General features: G+C 40.2%; 1 protein-coding gene across 1 annotated transcript in view; it reads left to right on the top strand.

The window, feature by feature from the left end:
* The window catches only part of rnf213a (ring finger protein 213a), a 124,838-nt gene that overhangs the window by 58,358 nt on the left and 47,300 nt on the right, over positions 1–19,180 (top strand). Inside the window, exons 18-25 of the mRNA XM_034190836.1 lie at positions 646–829; positions 3,248–3,421; positions 3,559–3,711; positions 3,804–4,423; positions 4,633–4,792; positions 16,843–17,060; positions 17,367–17,504; positions 18,811–18,975. Coding sequence (XP_034046727.1) covers positions 646–829; positions 3,248–3,421; positions 3,559–3,711; positions 3,804–4,423; positions 4,633–4,792; positions 16,843–17,060; positions 17,367–17,504; positions 18,811–18,975 — 1,812 coding nt within the window. The remainder of the gene's footprint in view (positions 1–645; positions 830–3,247; positions 3,422–3,558; positions 3,712–3,803; positions 4,424–4,632; positions 4,793–16,842; positions 17,061–17,366; positions 17,505–18,810; positions 18,976–19,180) is intronic.

Raw genomic sequence — 19,180 nt, 5'->3', positions numbered from 1 at the left:
GAATTGGCGTTGGGTTGAATTTAAAGTTTGTCGTCATGAACACAGACAAAAGAAATGGGAAAAGCTCACTGCATGTTGTGTCCTCAAGAAACATGGTAAGAATTTTTTTTTTATCTCTGGAAAATAAACATTGTGCTGTTCAAACAGGATTTCAGACAAGATTAGGTGACTTTTTTGCTTCGGTAGACTTTCTTTCATTGGAAAAAAAGACATTGCGGCTTTGAATGGATTTACAAAAATTTACACAATATCAGTGACTTTTTTACTATAAGGTATATTATTGATATAGATATGGTTTTTGAAATGCTTTAACAGGCTTTTCAGTCTTCCTGAATTTCATGTAGTTTAACTGTTCTGAGTTGATGCATAATTTGGTTTACAATTAAAAGGAAAGTCGTTCCAGATCCTTTTTCCATGTCATATTCTGTTATTTCAACATTATCATTGACAGTTGAAAGGTTGAATCTGTGATCATTTAAATACACACTTCTTTTGAGATTTTTTTTTTCTTCCAGGAGATGCTGAAAATGTATCATTGGGTACAAAATTAATTTGGTATCCGAGGCCCATATATATGGCTTTGTGCAAATAAGAGTCACTGCATGATACATTAATGCTCATTATTGTTTTGCCTCCAATATATAGACAAAGTCTGAAGGCCAGCTGTTTGACAGGCTCAAGATAAACTGGAAGTTTGGAAAACTCATGTCAGCCATAATCCAAAAATCATGGCCAAAGGATAATCAGGGAAATTATCACGAAGATGAAGAAGTCATCCTGAAACATCTCCTCTCCTGGTCTGCTGCCAAAGATGTCTTCCAGCTACACGGTATCTGCCAGAGACATAAATTAATAAAGAAGAAATAAGCACACGCAAAAAAAAAAGAACAGTGTGTAATGAGACATCCTGCCACTAGGGGCCTATACTGGCTCAAGGTATTATCAAAGTACCAGTATAAGACGATAGGTACATGTACTGATATCCCTTCCCAGGTTTGCCACATGCAGTAGTGGATGTGGCAGACCGTTACCCCACTGTTTCTGCAGCAGCTCAGAGGTGAAAAGGAAAAAAAAACAGGTTGAGATGTTTCACAGTACGATGGAGACGCAGTAGATGAGTAGCACATTTGCAGCAAGTCCTACAAACATAGGTATGCTTTGCTTTCTTTTAAAGTCTGTGCACTTCCTCTGGCTGTTTTAGTGCAGCTAGAACAGTAGCTAAAAAAAAAGAACAGCAGCACACTCGTGGTAAGTTACAAAAAAACAGGTTCTTTCTTTCAGAACACCAGTAGACAGTGATGCGAGCCTTTTGGAAATTCTCAAATGTCACTTTTTTGTTTCTGTGGCACCATTTTACTGGGTTATTTTTGTTTTCTGGAGCTGGGCTGTTAGTAATCTTATTAAACAAACATGTAGTTTTTGATTTCAATTTGGGATAGGGTAAAGGCAAAGAAAAGGTGAAAATCTGCAAAAGGAAATACAACACACATTAAGTAGTATACCTAAAGTATTCAAAAGCTGTGTTCCACACTAACACCATAATCCAGAATTTATGAAGGCACTTAAATAAAATTTATAGTCATTATAAAGCACAAATGTATCCATATCGCGATACAGCTCACTTGTCAGATGTCCACTGATGCATATCGCATCAAGTTTTGAGAAACAATACAGCCTTACCTGCTGCAGTGTTAATTTAGGTAGACAACTTGTATTTTTAGTTTATGTATGTGTAACATGTTTGATAAATGGGTCCAGCATTGTCGCTCCCTACAGCATACTGTAGACAGCAGGATGGGGAGTGTTGTGCAGAGATGTAACTAGCACTGTTGACTAAACAGGAGACTGGTTTACGCATGTTTTGCTCGAGGGACATTGTTGTAGATGCTATTAAAGTTCTATATCATACTCATGACTTTGACCTAGGACATTATCAGTTATCAAGTTGTTCCATACATTTTATCAAGTTGTTCCAAAACCATACACCTTGAGGCCGAAGGGTGTATGGTTTTCTTCAGGGTGTATAAAGCCATATTCATTGGTAAAACACTTGATAATGATTTTATCATATACCTATAAATAATAAATGCACGCAGAACACAATGCGCGTGCTCTCCCTTCGCTCACTGCCTCCGGGGGTACGGTTGTGGGACCCGCAAAGAATCCAAGTCATGGCCATGGAGTTCTGCGGTTACCGAGACCATGCAGCGGGCGCGGCGCATCAAAACAGCGAGCGTATTCTCTGGACCTGTTGCTGCATGCAGTTCGGCACAGCAGACAGGGGGGCGGTGTGAGTGGCCCACTGCGGCGCTTACAGAGCCCACAGACTCAGAAAGCGCATCGGAGGTAATGAGAGCGATCGCGGTGATGCCGACCGGTGTCACGTACAATTCCGCCGTACAATTCTTTCCGCCTCGCTTAGGAAACAGCGCTTGGAACTTGAGGTGGATGGATGATGAAAGAAGCAAAACACCTTCGCAATTTACGTCGATATTTTGATGAATTTTAGATGATTTCTTCATTTACAGCAGCTTCGTTAAACAAATGTACTCAAATGATTATCAGCACGACGGCGAGCTTACAGGCTAACCTCCGCTAACACTAGAAGACAGTTGCCAGTTATGGCTTTTGAAACAAGGGAGAAAAAAAAAGAAACAGCACCGTTCAGCTGAAGCATTAGTGGACGTACGTGACACCGGTTGGAAATACACACGTGGAACAAGAGGTGAAGCTCTTTTTTCCTCCCTTGTTTCAGAAGCCATAACTGGCAACTGTCTTCTAGTGTTAGCGGAGGTTAGCCTGTAACCTCGCAGTCGTGCTGATAATCATTCGAGTAGATTTGTTTAATGAAGCTGCTGTAAATGAAGAAATTCATCAAAATATCGACATAAATTGCGAAGGTGTTTTGGTTCTTTCATCATCCATCCACCTCAAGTTCCAAGTGCCGTTTTCTAAGCGAGGTGGAAAGAATTGTACATGACACCTGATTGGCTGATTACTCGCGTGGTATGAAAAATATTACCCGTCTGCAAAAAGGGTGTATTACTATTTATTCTTTAGTGTTTTATCCAATCATATTGGTGTATCATTTATAGGTATTTGATAATACAATATATCAATATGAGAAAAATGTGCAAATTTAATTAATATTTTGTTCTTGCTGTAAATTTTTGCCAGGTTGTTTATTGTATTTTTTTTTTTACTGTGGTGGTTTAAATGAACACTATTGTGATTTCTATCATGACAGGTGCAGATGAAAAGTTGATTGAACAGCTCTCACCCGATGCCACTGCCAGAATTGCTGTAGCCATATCAGCCTTCTCAGCCACAGTAAAACAACTTGTGCAAGGAAGCATGAAGATAGGGCTGCTCAATATCATTCTGGAGAAGAGAAATGCCTTTTTAGAGCTGTTAAAAACTGGTAATAAACACCTTCTTGGTGTTTCCATAACATTTATTTTAATAATGTTGTGAGCCTTTAGTAATCTCTGTAGAATGGACTTTGTGGTAATACAAGTGGTTTGTTTAAATATTGAGATTGTAATTTGACCTTAACAGATTGTTTTGCTGAGAATGAACAATACAAGAATACTGACAAAATGACGAGGATTCTCCAGTGCAGACAAGATGAGGTGGCTGCTGTGTACCACGAGAAGGAGCTTGTGAATGCCTTCTTAACAATGAGTCACAAGCTTGAAGAACACATGACAGGTACTGTGGTTGTCTCAGGCAAATCAGTCGGTTTGTTTTGATTTTTGTAGTTTTACACAATTTAACGCTTGTACATTTATTTTCCATGCCAGTTGATCTTGCTGACATGGAAAAGAGGCAAGAGGTCGAGATTGAAAGCTTTCCCCTGAACCACTTCATGGAAGTTCATCCTTTTGGGCAACTACCTTCTGACAAAGCTGGAATTGTCACATACTTTGATCTTGAAGAAGATATCAGAAATGCAGCAGAAGTCCTGTACACCTTCAGGGACAGCTACATGTTCAAAGTGTGTTGGGACAACCAAGCCAGATCTGTAGCTGTCAAAGAATTGGGGAATGAAGACTCTGATGAACACAAGATAGTGGATTTGATGTTAACACCAGAAGATATACATTATGACATTTTCGAGCCTTGTTTTTCTGATTATAAAGACATCTACACTTGCCTGAAGAACGGCACAATGACACTTGAAAAAGTCAAAGAACTATTCAGACAATACAAGGGCAAGTACAAAGAACTTGCACAAGACCTGGACATGATGTGCAGAATTGATAATTCAGTCGACAAACAATGGATTCCCACAAAGGTTGAACAGATTGAGCAGTATCATGAACTTCATCTAGCTGTGGCATCTGCTGAGGTCATCATGATGGTCAAGGAGACGCTTGGTCTTCAAGGTGACTTCAGGGTTCTGCAGACACTCATAGAAGTTGTAAGTAACTATTTTAACTCCTTTTTTCCTTCTGTTAAAAATACAAGGAAATCTCCCCCACCCCCAATCGAAAAGCTGCATATTATACAAAATTGTAATCATTTATTGTAAAGAAAGTAGCCTTTTTAGTTTTGCCATAACTATGAGCCAGAAATTATTGGAATCCCTGCTTATGCAAGTACCTTTGCATTTATATTTTCTGTTTTCAGAATCATGCACATTTTCAGAAAGAGCCATTGAATCGGATTGACAATGATTTGATGCAGGCAAAAATGGTTCTTGTGGACATTACTGAACCACGCAGACTTTGTCTACAGGAACTTGGACAAAGAAAATGGTTCGTAAAATGGGTAAAGGATGCACTTGAAGGTGAGGATTATTCTATGACTGGCAAGTCACACCATACACTAGCCATTTCTGTCAATTTTATAATTAGTTTAATAACTAATTATTAAACTGTTGACTTTTAGACTATTGTTCCATTCATCTTCCCCAACCTTTCTCGGTCAACCAAAGAAAAGATATTTTGCCCTGGAGGCCTATTTCACCAATAAATTGTACCATTTGAAGCATATTTTTTGGGAAGAACATGCCTTTTATGCAAAGCGACCAAGATAACTGAAACTTTGGGGACTGAAGTTTAAGTCCTTTGTAGGATTTATTAAACTTTTTATAGGTTCTGTTTTTTTTTTTTTTTTTTTTTGGGGGGGGGGGGCGTGTTGGGTCACTCTGTAATATAAACAAGGGCGTAGGTTTGGTCTCAGCTTTGGTAGGGACAATACCACCCCACCCCCTGCCCACCACCATCACCCCCTAACCCACTCATACCATTAGACGCACAAGTACAGCATAATACATAACATATGATGACATAATGCTGAATAATTTAACACTTTATTTACATTATTAAGTGTGTAGGCAAACAAACAAATAGCTTAAATAACAAAATTGCACCCAAAATCACAAATCTATTCTATAGGCCTACACCTGAGAGAACAAGACAACAACAACAACAAAAAAAATAGTTGTGGAGCTAACAAAAAAAAAGTTTTTGCAACCAAGATGTATAATCTATTCTCTTCATCAATAATGCAGTTGTAGGTATCTGGCAACCTAATTTGCCAAAAAAAAAGGGGCTTTACAATGATATATGGTGTATTACGGTAAACGTAAGCCTGTGATGTCATAACGCAGAGGAAAAACACGGAAGTTTCACACTAGTGCGCCGCTGATTCTCATTACCGTAAGTTCTCATGTAAGCCCTCACTCTGAAAAATTTCAACACTGTCAGCAAGTCAAGAACCCGTGCTCTCCAACAGTATGCTATATGTTGCATATATTACGGTAAAGTGCGTTCGGTGACTTTTGAAACGAGGGAAAAGTACAGAGACAGACAGCAAACATAAATGTAGTAATTTTTGAGGAAAAGGCAGGATGTTAGTGTCATTTGTGAAGGTGTGTGTGCGTGTTTGTGTGGGTGTGCAGTTTATTTTAAGTGTGGCGCACAGCTTATTTTAAGTGTAGCGCACAGCATTGTTTGCCAGCCCCCACCTTCTTGTTTTTCTGCACCAGAGCAGTGTTGCCAGATATGAAATATGAAACTATCGTACCAAAACCTCAAAATTATCGTATTTTGGGAGAAATTGTCGTACACAAACAAAACGCATACAACGTAGCTATTTTAGCATTTTTTATTTTTTTTTACAAAGAATTTTATGTCACATTTTTAAACAGTAATTATAGTAATGGGGAAACTATGGCACAAAAAGAACACAAATGCACAACCAGACTAGAAAGATTTTTTTTTTTCTGTGAAGGGACACAAACGTGTTAATTACCAGACTAGAAAGAGTCGAATTCAACCTCGAGGTGGCTGTCGTCATCCGATACCATGGCCACTTGTGCAGATTTTGTTGAACACAGAAAAAATGTTGACACTTACATAAGGAACTTGAACTTTTTTTATTTTTCTTGTATATCTCTTTGCTCTTGTGTTTTGTTCGTTTGTTATTGCATTTGTTGAAATAAAGTTTAAAAAAAAAAAAAAAGATGTTGGTTGGGGAATCTTCCTGTCACGGCACAGATTGGATGGAACTCATTACTTTGTATGAGAGGGGGCGGGCTTTCAAATGACTGTCCCGGCCGCCCAAAGCCTGCAGCAGCCCTGTGTGTGGTGTGTCTTTAATGCCGCCTGAGTGCAACACCTGCAAAATGATTCTTGGGTGTCAGAGAGAGATGCGTGTTTGGGCAACCAACTGAAATTATCGTACATATTGGATTTTTTTCCCCATTATTGATCGTACATTTATTGATCGTACATCGTGCAGAGGGCAAAACTATCGTACAAATACAATAATTATCGTACATCTGGCAACACTGCACCGGAGCCACCCATCCTCTGCGCTCCGGGACCTCCCACTTTACAAATGAAGCACTGCCTGCTACGAGATGCGCTTTGTTTACGTCCATGTGAGAAGAACGTGAACTAATGAAATTGCAACATGGGTAACCCTGTCACTCTGACACGTCGAAAACACAAAATGTGACGACTAAAATTATAGTATTGAGTTCACAAAAAAATAGTGAATGATTTTGTTATATTAAAAAAATGCTACATATTGGTAGGGACTATTTTGCCATCCCAAAATATTGGTTGTGACTTGTCCCTATGGTCCATATGCAAACCTTCGCCCCTGAATATAAAGATGATTTACCACCCACAACTGGAATGGTGTGTTCGTCCAGAATGTAATTAGCAACGTGAGCTATTATCCATAGTTTCTCCAAAAATATCAGTCCTATCAACGCTCCGTTTATGCAGCATTCGTCCTTGACCCAAAATACATCAGCATACCAAATGGCAAATGTCAGCTCTCCACAGTTTGACCGTAATTGAAGTTATACACACGGACGTGCGGAGAACTTTTTGTCTTTTCCACATTCTGCCGCAAGCAGGTGCTCCTATTTTTAGACATGCACAGAGACAGTGGAGGAAGACATCACACACAATACACAGTTCACTCATCAAATCAAATCAATTTTATTTATATAGCGTCAAATCACAACAAACAGTTGCCCCAAGGCGCTTTATATTGTAAGGCAAAAGCCATGCAATAATTACAGAAAAACCCCAACGGTCAAAACGACCCCCTATGAGCAAGCACTTGGCGACAGTGGGAAGGAAAAGATAAGAAAAGTGTCTAAAATATCAACGTAAACTTGTGAATTTATTGATGATGTAATGACAGCCATCTCCCCAGTGCCTTTACCTGACATGCAGCCCCATATCATCAATGACTGTGGAAATTTACATGTTCTGAACAGGCAGTCATCTTTATAAATCTCATTGTAATGGCACCAAACAAAAGTTCCAGCATCATCACCTTGCCCAGTGCAGATTCGAGATTCATCACTGAATATGACTTTCATCCAGTCATCCACAGTCAATCAATCAATCAATCAATTTTTTTATATAGCGCCAAATCACAACAAACAGTTGCCCCAAGGCGCTTTATATTGTAAGGCAAGGCCATACAATAATTATGTAAAACCCCAACGGTCAAAACGACCCCCTGTGAGCAAGCACTTGGCTACAGTGGGAAGGAAAAACTCCCTTTTAACAGGAAGAAACCTCCAGCAGAACCAGGCTCAGGGAGGGGCAGTCTTCTGCTGGGACTGGTTGGGGCTGAGGGGAGAGAGTCAGGAAAAAGATATGCAGTGGAAGAGAGCAGAGATCAATCACTAATGATTAAATGCAGAGTGGTGCATACAGAGCAAAAAGAGGTGAATAAAAAGAAACAGTGCATCATGGGAACCCCCCAGCAGTCCAAGTCTATAGCAGCATAACTAAGGGATGGTTCAGCGTCACCTGATCCAACCCTAACTATAAGCTTTAGGAAAAAGGAAAGTTTTAAGCTTAATCTTAAAAGTAGAGAGGGTGTCTGTCTCCCTAATCCGAATTGGGAGCTGGTTCCACAGGAGAGGAGCCTGAAAGCTGAAGGCTCTGCCTTCCATTCTACTCTTACAAACCCTAGGAACTACAAGTACGCCTGCAGTCTGAGAGCGAAGCGCTCTATTGGGGTGATATGGTACTATGAGGTCCCTAAGATAAGATGGGACCTGATTATTCAAAACCTTATAAGTAAGAAGAAGAATTTTAAATTCTATTCTGGAATTAACAGGGAGCCAATGAAGAGAAGCCAATATGGGTGAAATATGCTCTCTCCTTCTAGTCCCTGTCAGTACTCTAGCTGCAGCATTTTGAATTAACTTTAAGGCTTTTCAGGGAACTTTTAGGACAACCTGATAATAATGAACTACAATTGTCCAGCCTAGAAGAAATAAATGCATGAATTAGCTTTTCAGCATCATTCTGAGACAAGACCTTTCTAATTTTAGAGATATTGCGCAAATGCAAAAAAGCAGTCCTACATATATGCTTAATATGCGCATTGAAGGACATATCCTGATCAAAAATGACTCCAAGATTTCTCACAGTATTACTGGAGGTCAGGGTAATGCCATCCAGAGTAAGGATCTGGTTAGACACCATGTTTCTAAGATTTGTGGGGCCAAGTACAATAACTTCAGTTTTATCTGAATTTAAAAGCAGGAAATTAGAGGTCATCCATGTCTTTATGTCTGAAAGACATTCCTGCAGTTTAACTAATTGGTGTGTGTCCTCTGGCTTCATGGATAGATAAAGCTGGGTATCATCTGCGTAACAGTGAAAATTTAAGCAGTGCTTTCTAATAATACTGCCTAAGGGAAGCATGTATAAACTGAATAAAATCAGTCCTAGCACAGAACCTTGTGGAACTCCATAAGTAACCTTAGTCCGTGAAGAAGACTCCCCATTTACATGAACAAATTGTAATCTATTAGATAAATATGATTCAAACCACTGCAGTGCAGTGCCTTTAATACCTATGGCATGCTCTAATATCTAATAAAATTTTATGGTCAACAGTGTCAAAAGCTGCACTGAGGTCTAACAGAACAAGCACAGAGATGAGTCCACTGTCTGAGGCCATAAGAAGATCATTTGTAACCTTCACTAATGCTGTTTCTGTACTATGATGAATTCTGAAACCTGACTGAAACTCTTCAAATAGACCATTCCTCTGCAGATGATCAGTTAGCTGTTTTACAACTACCCTTTCAAGAATTTTGAGAGAAAAGGAAGGTTGGAGATTGGCCTATAATTAGCTAAGATAGCTGGGTCAACCAGCATTTTTACACTACTCCTCTATCTACCAAGCGCTGCCAAATGGCAGCACTGGGGTACTTTACATCTCATTAGGCCACATTTTGTTATGTACATGGGGGCCATTAGATCAGAATGTGCAAGTGCTGGAAAGCCAGCTCACAACACATACTCACTCTGTTGACTGAGAGACGCAGAGATGGATAAGCTTTATAGCACAGAGCATATAAGATATTTTGGACATCCAGTGTGGGCAGCAAAGTACTGTGCATATGACAATAAAGCTTTGAATCTTGAATCTAAATTTCTTCTACTAAGTGTTGTGTTTTTTGTAACAAGTTCACAGAAAGGAGATGTGGCAGTGCCAGGTGCATTCAAACAAACTAGGTCAAATGTCACCTGGTAACAATAGAAATAATAAGAATATAGAAATAACAAAACATTAGCATATTAACTATTGAAGTAATAGTGGTACAAATATCATTCCTAAAGCTATGGGTATGTCTTTATGGTCAAAGAATCTGATAAAGTTGAAAAGTTTATTTTATTCTTTATAACTAAACATCTGTTTTTTCTTATGTACTTGGGTTCTGTCTTTAGAGTTACTTCTTACAAATGCAACTGAAACTATTTTTTATTTTGCTGACACAAAGAGGACAAATGCGCAAGCTGAATAAGGTGCTACTGTGTATTAGCTCATGAAAGGGGGTCGTTGAGATGTAAATCCAGGGAGTGCCATTTGGCAGCGCCTTGGGATTTAAAGGTATAACTGCCATTTGGCAGGTCCTTGGGAGTTCCAGTGTTAAGTAGTGGTTTAATTACTGCCACCTTAAAAGCCTGTGGTACATAGCCAACTAATAAAGATAGATTGATCATATTTAAGATCGAAGCATTAATTAACGGTAGGGCTTCCTTGAGCAGCCTGGTAGGAATGGGGTCTAATAGACGTTGATGGTTTGGAAGAAGTGACTAATGAAAGTAACTCAGACAAAACAATCGGCGAGAAAGAGTCTAACCAAATACCAGCATTACTGAAAGCAGCCGAACATAAATATGTCTTTGGGATGGTTATGAATACTTTTTTCTGTAATAGTTAAAATTTTATTTGCAAAGAAAGTCATGAAGTCATTACTAGTTAAAGTTAAAGGAATACTCGGTTCAATAGAGCTCTGACTCTTTGTCAGCCTGGCTACAGTGCTGAAAAGAAACCTGGGGTTGTTCTTATTTTCTTCAATTAGTGATGAATAGTAAGATGTCCTAGCTTTACAGAGGACTTTTTTATAGAGCAACAGAGTCTTTTTCCAGGCTAAATGAAGATCTTCTAAATTAGTGAGACGCCATTTCCTCTCCAGTTTACGGGTTATCTGCTTTAAGCTGCGAGTTTGTGGGTTATACCACGGAGTCAGACACTTGTGATTTAAGGCTCTCTTTTGCAGAGGAGCTACAGCATCCAAAGTTGTGCTCAGTGAGGATGTAAAGCTATTGATGAGATAATCTATCTCACTCACAGAGTTTAGGTAGCTACTCTGCACTGTGTTGGTATATGGCAGGGGTGGCCAAGTTCGGTCCTCGAGAGCCACCTTCCTGACACTCTTAGTTGTCTCCCTGCTCCAACACACCTGAATCCAATGAAAGACTCGTTAGCAGACTTTTAATGAGCCTTTCATTGGATTCAGGTGTGTTGGAGCAGGGAGACAACTAAGTGTCAAGAAGGTGGCTCTCGAAGACCGAACTTGGCCACCCCTGGTATATGGCATTGAAGAACACAACAAAGAAGGAATCATATCCTTAAACCTAGTTACAGCGCTTTCAGAAAGACTTCTACTGTAATGAAACTTATTCCCCACTGCTGGGTAATCCATTAAAGTAAATGTTATTAAGAAATGATCAGACAAAAAGGGGTTTTCAGGGAATACTGTTAACTCTTCAATTTCTATGCCATATGTCAGAACAAGATCTAAAGTATGGATAAGGTGGTGGGTGGGCTCATTTACATTTTGAGGGAAGCCAACTGAGTCTAATAATAGATTAAATGCAGTGTTGAGGCTGTCATTCTCAGGATCTATGTGGATGTTAAAATCACCCACTATAATTATCTTATCTGAGCTAAGCACTAAGTCAGACAAAAGGTCTGAAAAATCACAAAGAAACTCACAGTAACGACCAGGTGGACGATAGATAATAACAAATAAAACTGGGTTTTGAGACTTCCAGTTTGGATGGACAAGACTAAGAGTCAAGCTTTCAAATGAATTAAAGCTCTGTCTGGGTCTTTGATTAATTAATAATCAGGAGTGGAAGATTGCTGCTACTCCTCCTCCTGATCAATTATTATATCATTTACTAACAGGGACTTAGATGAGAGAGACCTAATATTTAATAAACCACATTTAACTGTTTTAGTCTGTGGTGCAGTTGAAGGTGCGATATTTTTTCTTTCTGAATTTTTATGCTTAAATAGATTTTTACTGGTTATTGGTGGTCTGGGAGCAGGCACTGTCTCTACGGGGATGGGGTATTGGGGGGATGGCAGGGGGAGAGAAGCTGCAGAGAGGTGTGTAAGACTACAACTCTGCTTCCTGGTCCCAACCCTGGATAGTCACGATTTGGAGGGTTTAATTAAATTGGCCAGATTTCTAGAGATGAGAGCTGCTCCACCCAAAGTGGGATGGATGCCGTCTCTCCTAACAAGACCAGGTTTTCCCCAGAAGCTTTGCAAATTATCCACCTCATTTTTTGGACACCACTCAGACAGCCAGCAATTCAAGGAGAACATGCGGCTAAACATGTCACTCCCAGTCCAATTGGGGAGGGGCCCAGAGAAAACTACAGAGTCCGACATTGTTTTTGCAAAGTTACACACCGATTCAATATTAATTTTAGTGACCTCCGATTGGCGTAACCGGGTGTCATTACTGCCGACATGAATTACAATCTTACCAAATTTATGCTTAGCCTTAGCCAGCAGTTTCAAATTTCCTTCAGTGTCGCCTGCTCTGGCCCCCGGAAGACATTTGACTATGGTTGTTGGTGTCACTAACTTCACATTTCTCAAAACAGAGTCACCAATAACCAGAGTTTGTTCCTCGGCGGGTGTGTCGCCGAGTGGGGAAAAATGGTTAGAGATGTGAACGGGTTGGTGGTGTACAGGGGGCTTCTGTTTAGAACTACGCTTCTTCCTCACAGTCACCCAGCCGGCCTGCTTTCCCGGCTCCTCAGGATCTGCTGAGGGACAGCTAACGGCGGCTAAGCTACCTTTGTCCGCACCAACTACAGGGGCCTGGGTAGCTGTAGGATTTTCCAAGGTGCGGAGCCGAGTCTCCAATTCGCCCAGCCTGGCCTCCAAAGCTACGAACAAGCTACGCTTATTACAAGTACCGTTACTGCTAAAGGAGGCCGAGGAATAACTAAACATTTCACACCCAGCGCAGAAAAGTGCAGGAGGGACGGGAGAAGCTGCCATGCTAAACCGGCTAAGAGCTAATAGCTGCGCTAAGCTAGCGGATTCCTAAAAACACACAAAGTGAATAATGTGAAAATAATTTAGAGGTGATTCAGCAGAGAGGGTGCTTTAGTTAAGGCACGTGAAGATTACACTGTGAAATAAATCATTATCTAGTTATCTAGATCAATCGAACTACGCAGATTAAACAGCTAACAGATACAACAAGACACTGCTGTGCTCTGGAACAGGAAGTGATACAATACTGCAGTGAGAGCCAACCACCAGTAGAGTGCAGTCAAGGCGTCATGGTAACGGTAACATGACACTTAACTGACGAAACCAGCTGAACTACAAAAACACAATAAATCAGTAACACTATCATAAACCACAGTAACATTGAAACCCCCCCAAAAAACCCATGGTGCTTTGCAGAACAGCATCCATTTTTTTACTGGTTAGCTATAATCGCTAATTTCTCCAAAAATAGTTGTCTTATCAACTTTCCATTTTTGCAGCATTCATCCTTGACCCAAAATACATAAGCATGCCAAACGGCAAATGCTAGCTCTCCCCAGTTTCTCTGTGATTGAAGCCATAGACACGCACACACATAGAAGCCACTTGGCATTTATAATATTATTATTATTTATACTACTGCGTTCCAAGTGAGGCTCCACAGGCTCTAGATTTGGGTATTGTTTATAAAATAGGTAGCTGACATTTTTCAAGGGTGGTAATAAATTATGCAAAGTTTCTACAATGAGTTGGAATGACATGTGAGTCCAGAATGTTTGTTTTAGAACAATAAACCTCAGTATTTTTTAGAAGAACTCAACCCTTTTATTTCCTGTTAATTGTGTAATTTTTTTGTAATGTTACTTGACTGTCTTAATGTATTTCTAAATGTAGGTTCTTGTTATATACACATTATTATTACTATTACTTCTATTTTGTCATTTTTCTTTAGTGTTTCCAATACCGTAAGCCAGCCATCCGATTTTTATTTATTTATTTATTTTTTTGTCTGTCTTTATTTTTGTAATTTAAAGTCCCCATATTAAGTAAGTTCAAACTGTGGTTTGCACATGTGCAACCCACTGATATATATTACTGGATAGCTCATTGGCCAATATTTTTGAAGCAAGCCGGCAGCCATATTACCACTCTGATGTTCTGCTCCCGAACGCTCTTTTCTTTTGATTTTTTAATGAGGCAAACGCAACTTTATTTTTTGTAATTTTGTTAAAAAATACCTTCATATACAGCTATGAACTGCGCAAATTGCCAGATCAAAAGCTGGGTGATGAACATTTCACCTGTGAGTATGATTGAAATGGAAAGTAATGAACAATAATTTGAAGAGTTCTACCCCCTATTCCAGCACATAGGCAAAGATGATAATAATAAGTGGCTTATTAACTCAGCATGTGTAGCCACATGATGTATTTTGTGTTGGACGAACTATTTTAAGACATTTATTAGGTCAAATTGTGCATAGCTTTGGAAGTTTAGGCGTTGTTGCTATGAGCTTTATTACTTATATTAGGCTGAAGCTCATAGAGCTGTGTGTAATAAATGTTATTGCAGGGAAAACTAACTGTCCTGTAGCTAGTTAAGTAGAGAAGCTTGAATCTTCGACTGGATTGGGTTGCTTGACGCGAGGACGTTTCGCTTCAAATCGCAGAAGCTTTCTCAGCTAAAATTCTTGCTCTGGTAGTCTGACTTCTGTCTTGACCCTTGTAGAGAAGAACTTCTCTACAAGGGCCAGTTTGCTTCAGCAGATTGTACAGAGTGTGTGGGCAGTGAGTGTCCAGTAATACGAGGTCTGTTAGAAAAGTATCCGACCTTTTTATTTTTTTCAAAAACCATATGGATTTGAATCACGTGTGATTACATCAGACAAGCTTGAACCTTTGTGCGCATGCGTGAGTTTTTTCACGCCTGTCGGTTGCGTCATTCGCCTGTGAGCAGGCTTTGTGTGAGCACTGGTCCACCCTCTCGTTGTTTTTTTATTGCGAATAAATGTCTGAACGATTTGGAGCTTTGCTGCATCAATTTTTTTCCAGAAACTGTGAGAGACCTCCAGGTGGACACCGTTCGGAAAATTAATATGGCTTTCACTGACAATTTTATGGGCATTATACAGATTAAGGAGTGTTACTGCCGCTTTAAGGATGGCCCACAACTGCTGAGAGCGCAGCGCGCTCCCAGCGCCGATCGACATGCTCAGACCCCGCTGAAACAACCAGGTTATTTCCAACGTGAAGGCTTTGTTGATCCGGGACCTCGTCTGACTTTCACAAAAAGGCAGAAGTCGTGGACATCAGCACTTTTTTGGCACATTCCACTGTTACAGGAGTTTTTTTCATGGAAAGAAAAGCGGAGGGATGCGCCACAGAGCCGTTCATTACGTGGGACAAAACCACCTCGGTGTTGGTCTCACGGGACGGCTTTCAGATGGATTCCGGTTGCTTTTCAGTGATTATCCGATTGTGATTGTGCATGAGCTGGACATGCCCCAACATGTCCTGGAAGGCTTCATCACGGCGTTGCTTTGCTCCATGCAGCGCTCCTCAATCCATGACAAAAACTCCTGTAACAGTGGAATGTGCCGTTCATTTCTAAACTGGACGCTGTCTTGATCCGGTATGTCGTCTGACTAGCACAGGAATTGTGAAAAGACGTGGACATCAGCACTTTTTCAGCACATTAAGACAGACGTGCGGAGGAGTTCCGCGCGTCGCGGTGGAGCTGCATGGCGCAAAGCAACGCCGTGATGAAGCCTTCCAGGACATGCTGGGGCACGTCCAGCTCATGCACAGTCACAATCGGATAATCACACGACTGAAAAGCAACCGAAATCCACCTGAAAGCCATCCTGTGAGACCAACACCGAGGTGGTTTTGTCCCGCGTAATGAACGGCTCCGTGGCGCGTCCCTCCACTTTTCTTTCCATGAAAAAACCTCATGTAACAGTGGAATGTACCGAAAAAGTGCTGATGTCCATGACTTCTGCCTTTTTGTGAAAGTCAGACGAGGTCCCGGATTAACAAAGCCTTCACATTGGAAATGATCTGGTTGTTTCAACGGGATCTGAGCATGTCGATCGGCGCTGGGAGCGCGCCGCGCTCTCAGCAGTTGTGGGCCGTCCTTAAAGCGGCAGTAACACTCCTTAATCTGTATAATCCCCATAAAATCGTCCCTGAAAGCCATATTAATTTTCTGAACGGTGTCCACCTGGAGGTCTCTCACAGTTTCTGGAAAAAAATTGATGCAGCAAAGCTCCAAATCGTTCAGACATTTATTCGCAATAAAATAATGACGAGAGGGTGGACCAGTGCTCACACAAAGCCTGCTCACAGGCGAATGACGCAACCGTCAGGCGTGAAAAAACTCACGCATGCGCACGAAGGTTCAAGCTTGTCTGATGCAATCACACGTGATTCAAATCCATATGGTTTTTGAAAAAAATAAAAAGGTCGGATACTTTTATAACAGACCTCGTATATAGAAATCAGTGGTGCAGCCTGACGTCTTGTCCGTTGTTAAACTTATCCCTAGGGAAACATTGCATTTCAAATTAAGTTCCACATGCACAAAAAGGTGTTACATATACTGCAAAAAATACAGAATCCTCAACTTAATGTTCAACTTGAGCTTGTCAAAATAAAGATAATGCACCTTTTCTCAGCATATAGCGGAAACTCTGCTCAGTTTAGTTACTTATTAATTTACTCATTTATTTTTTTGTTTAAAATATAATTTCAGATATCAATGAGCTCAAGGTGTTTGTCGATCTGGCCTCTATTTCGGCGGGAGAGAATGACATGGATGTGGATCGTGTTGCTTGCTTTCACGATGCTGTTCTTGGCTACTCTTCATTGCTTTATGAGCTCAAACCAGACTGTGGTTTTAATGCCTTCAAAGAGATGCTCAAGAAACTCTGGAGAGCTTTGGAGAATGACTGCAACCTACCAAAAAAGCTGGTACTGCACTGCTACTCAGAATTCACATGACTTTAAAGTGATAGAAATTCAGGAAAGGTGTTCCTAAATTTTTTTCACAGTCGAGTGGTTATTTGTGTTGCTTAGTTTACTTGATGCAGTTTTGAAACTGTTAACTCTTGGCTACGTTTAAGGTTAAAGTTGAGGGTGATTTGTAAATGTGCACACTTTTTTTTTTTTTTTTTATTTAACTAAGTAATCACACTATTCTTAGAGTAACTTAAAACTTGTTATACAGTCTTGAGTAATTATGTAAAAGAGGAGCATAATGTATCATGTGTTATATAGCGTGACAGTGCACGTCATCTGGAATGGCTGAAGACTGTGAAGGACAGTCATGGGTCGGTGGAGCTCTCATCTTTGTCATTAGCATCATCCATCAACAACAACGGAACCTACCTGATCAGGGCAAAAAATGTAAAAAAGGTAAATATTGAAGAATACTGTGCTTTCATGATGTCTGGAGCTTGTGTCTGAGAATGCTCAAGTCTGTACGCAGTTATTAGCGTTGAGCCGTGATACTTGTTTCAGACGAGTGTCTGGTATGGATAAAGCATTTTTGAGGAGCACGAGCATGATCCGAATAAAAGTCATCAATATTTGTGCTTGTGCTGAAGGAAATTCCTGATTGGCTAACTGACTGTCTTCACACTCTGTGATTGGCCAGTCACACACAGCGCCCGCCCCTCCCTACACAGACGCGTCTCTGCAGCTTCTCGCGCACACACAGAGAGAGACAGGATCTCTCTCTGTGTTTGGCTTGACTCTAGTTCACGTTGCTGTGCTCCTTCATTTTTCTTCATTTCGCCTCTGTTTTGGTTTGTATGGTATTTAACATTACTTGAACTTGTTTCATAACGTACGCGGTTCATTTGACAAGACAGAGCTGAAAGTGGCTCATATTGTGTCGGTCATTGCCTCCACTCCGGTCGGGTATTTTTTTTAACCATTTGTTTGCTGGCTGGTGTTAGTTGGAAAACTTTGCTTGTACTGAACGTGGTGCTTTTGAGAAGAATACAGTGAACAAGGCTGACATATTATTTCCCTGTTTGCCATCACTGGATATTTGCATGAATCACCAAGTTCACACAGATCATTAAAAATAAACAGTCTTAGAACAGCCTCTCTCTCTCCCTCTCACTCAGTCACACACACATGCACACGTACACACACGCACAGACACCTTAATCAAAATGCCAAGAACGTTAGGTAGTAAAAACAAAGAAATTGAAAAAAAAATCAGTTTGATCATAAAATTAAAATAATAATAAAAAATACAGTTGTGTTGATTATGACAAGTCTTGTTCATGCATACTTGGTTCATAATTTCCTACTACATTGAATGTCAATTCTGAGGTTGTACTGTTATTCATTCATACCCTTAAGAATATTCATGTTCTGAGTTGATAAAAAAAAACTTGTTCTGTAAATAGTTCTCTTACTTTTGTGATCAAAATAATTGATTTGAATCTCAATTTTGAGGCTGTTCTGTAAATAGATTTCAAATAAACAATAAATATAGCAGCTTCTGATCAATCCATATCAATTTCAGACTGAAAATAATGTACAGATGTAAGCCCCACCCATTTCCGGTTAAACCACATCCACTTCCGGTTTAGGCCCCACCCACTCCAGATACAGATAATTTAGATGGTTGAACAGATACAGATACTGATGTACTCGTGCATCCCTAGCAGTTATGCTTCAGACTATTTCTGCTTTTTAAATACAGCTGAACCTTGACACAGTGCTGAAGCTGCAGATTCTGGAGACCCATGATGAAGGTCAGCAGTGGCGCGATTATTCTCTTGAAGATCTACGAGAACTCCAGAATAAACTCATGCTCATGTCTGGAAAAGGTGATCAGGGACAGAAGGAAGTTGATCACTTTGCAGAGGTAAGGTGTTTTCGTTTTTCCACCATCCTCACCACACTTATGTGTTTGTTGAGTATAGGTATTGTAATCGTAGTAGTTTGGTTAATTCTACCACTATGGCTAATCTATTGTTGTTGTTTTTTATACATTGTCTGAATTGTGGAGGGGGGTGTATCATAAAGAATGTGTGTGCAGGTGCAACTGACTCCAACTTGTATTTATTTTT

This window comes from Thalassophryne amazonica, chromosome 16 (genome assembly GCF_902500255.1).
Source record: "Thalassophryne amazonica chromosome 16, fThaAma1.1, whole genome shotgun sequence".
NCBI classification, from domain to species: domain Eukaryota; kingdom Metazoa; phylum Chordata; class Actinopteri; order Batrachoidiformes; family Batrachoididae; genus Thalassophryne; species Thalassophryne amazonica.
The sequence above is the reverse complement of the archived record's forward strand: the minus strand, read 5'-3'. Positions and strand labels throughout refer to the sequence as shown.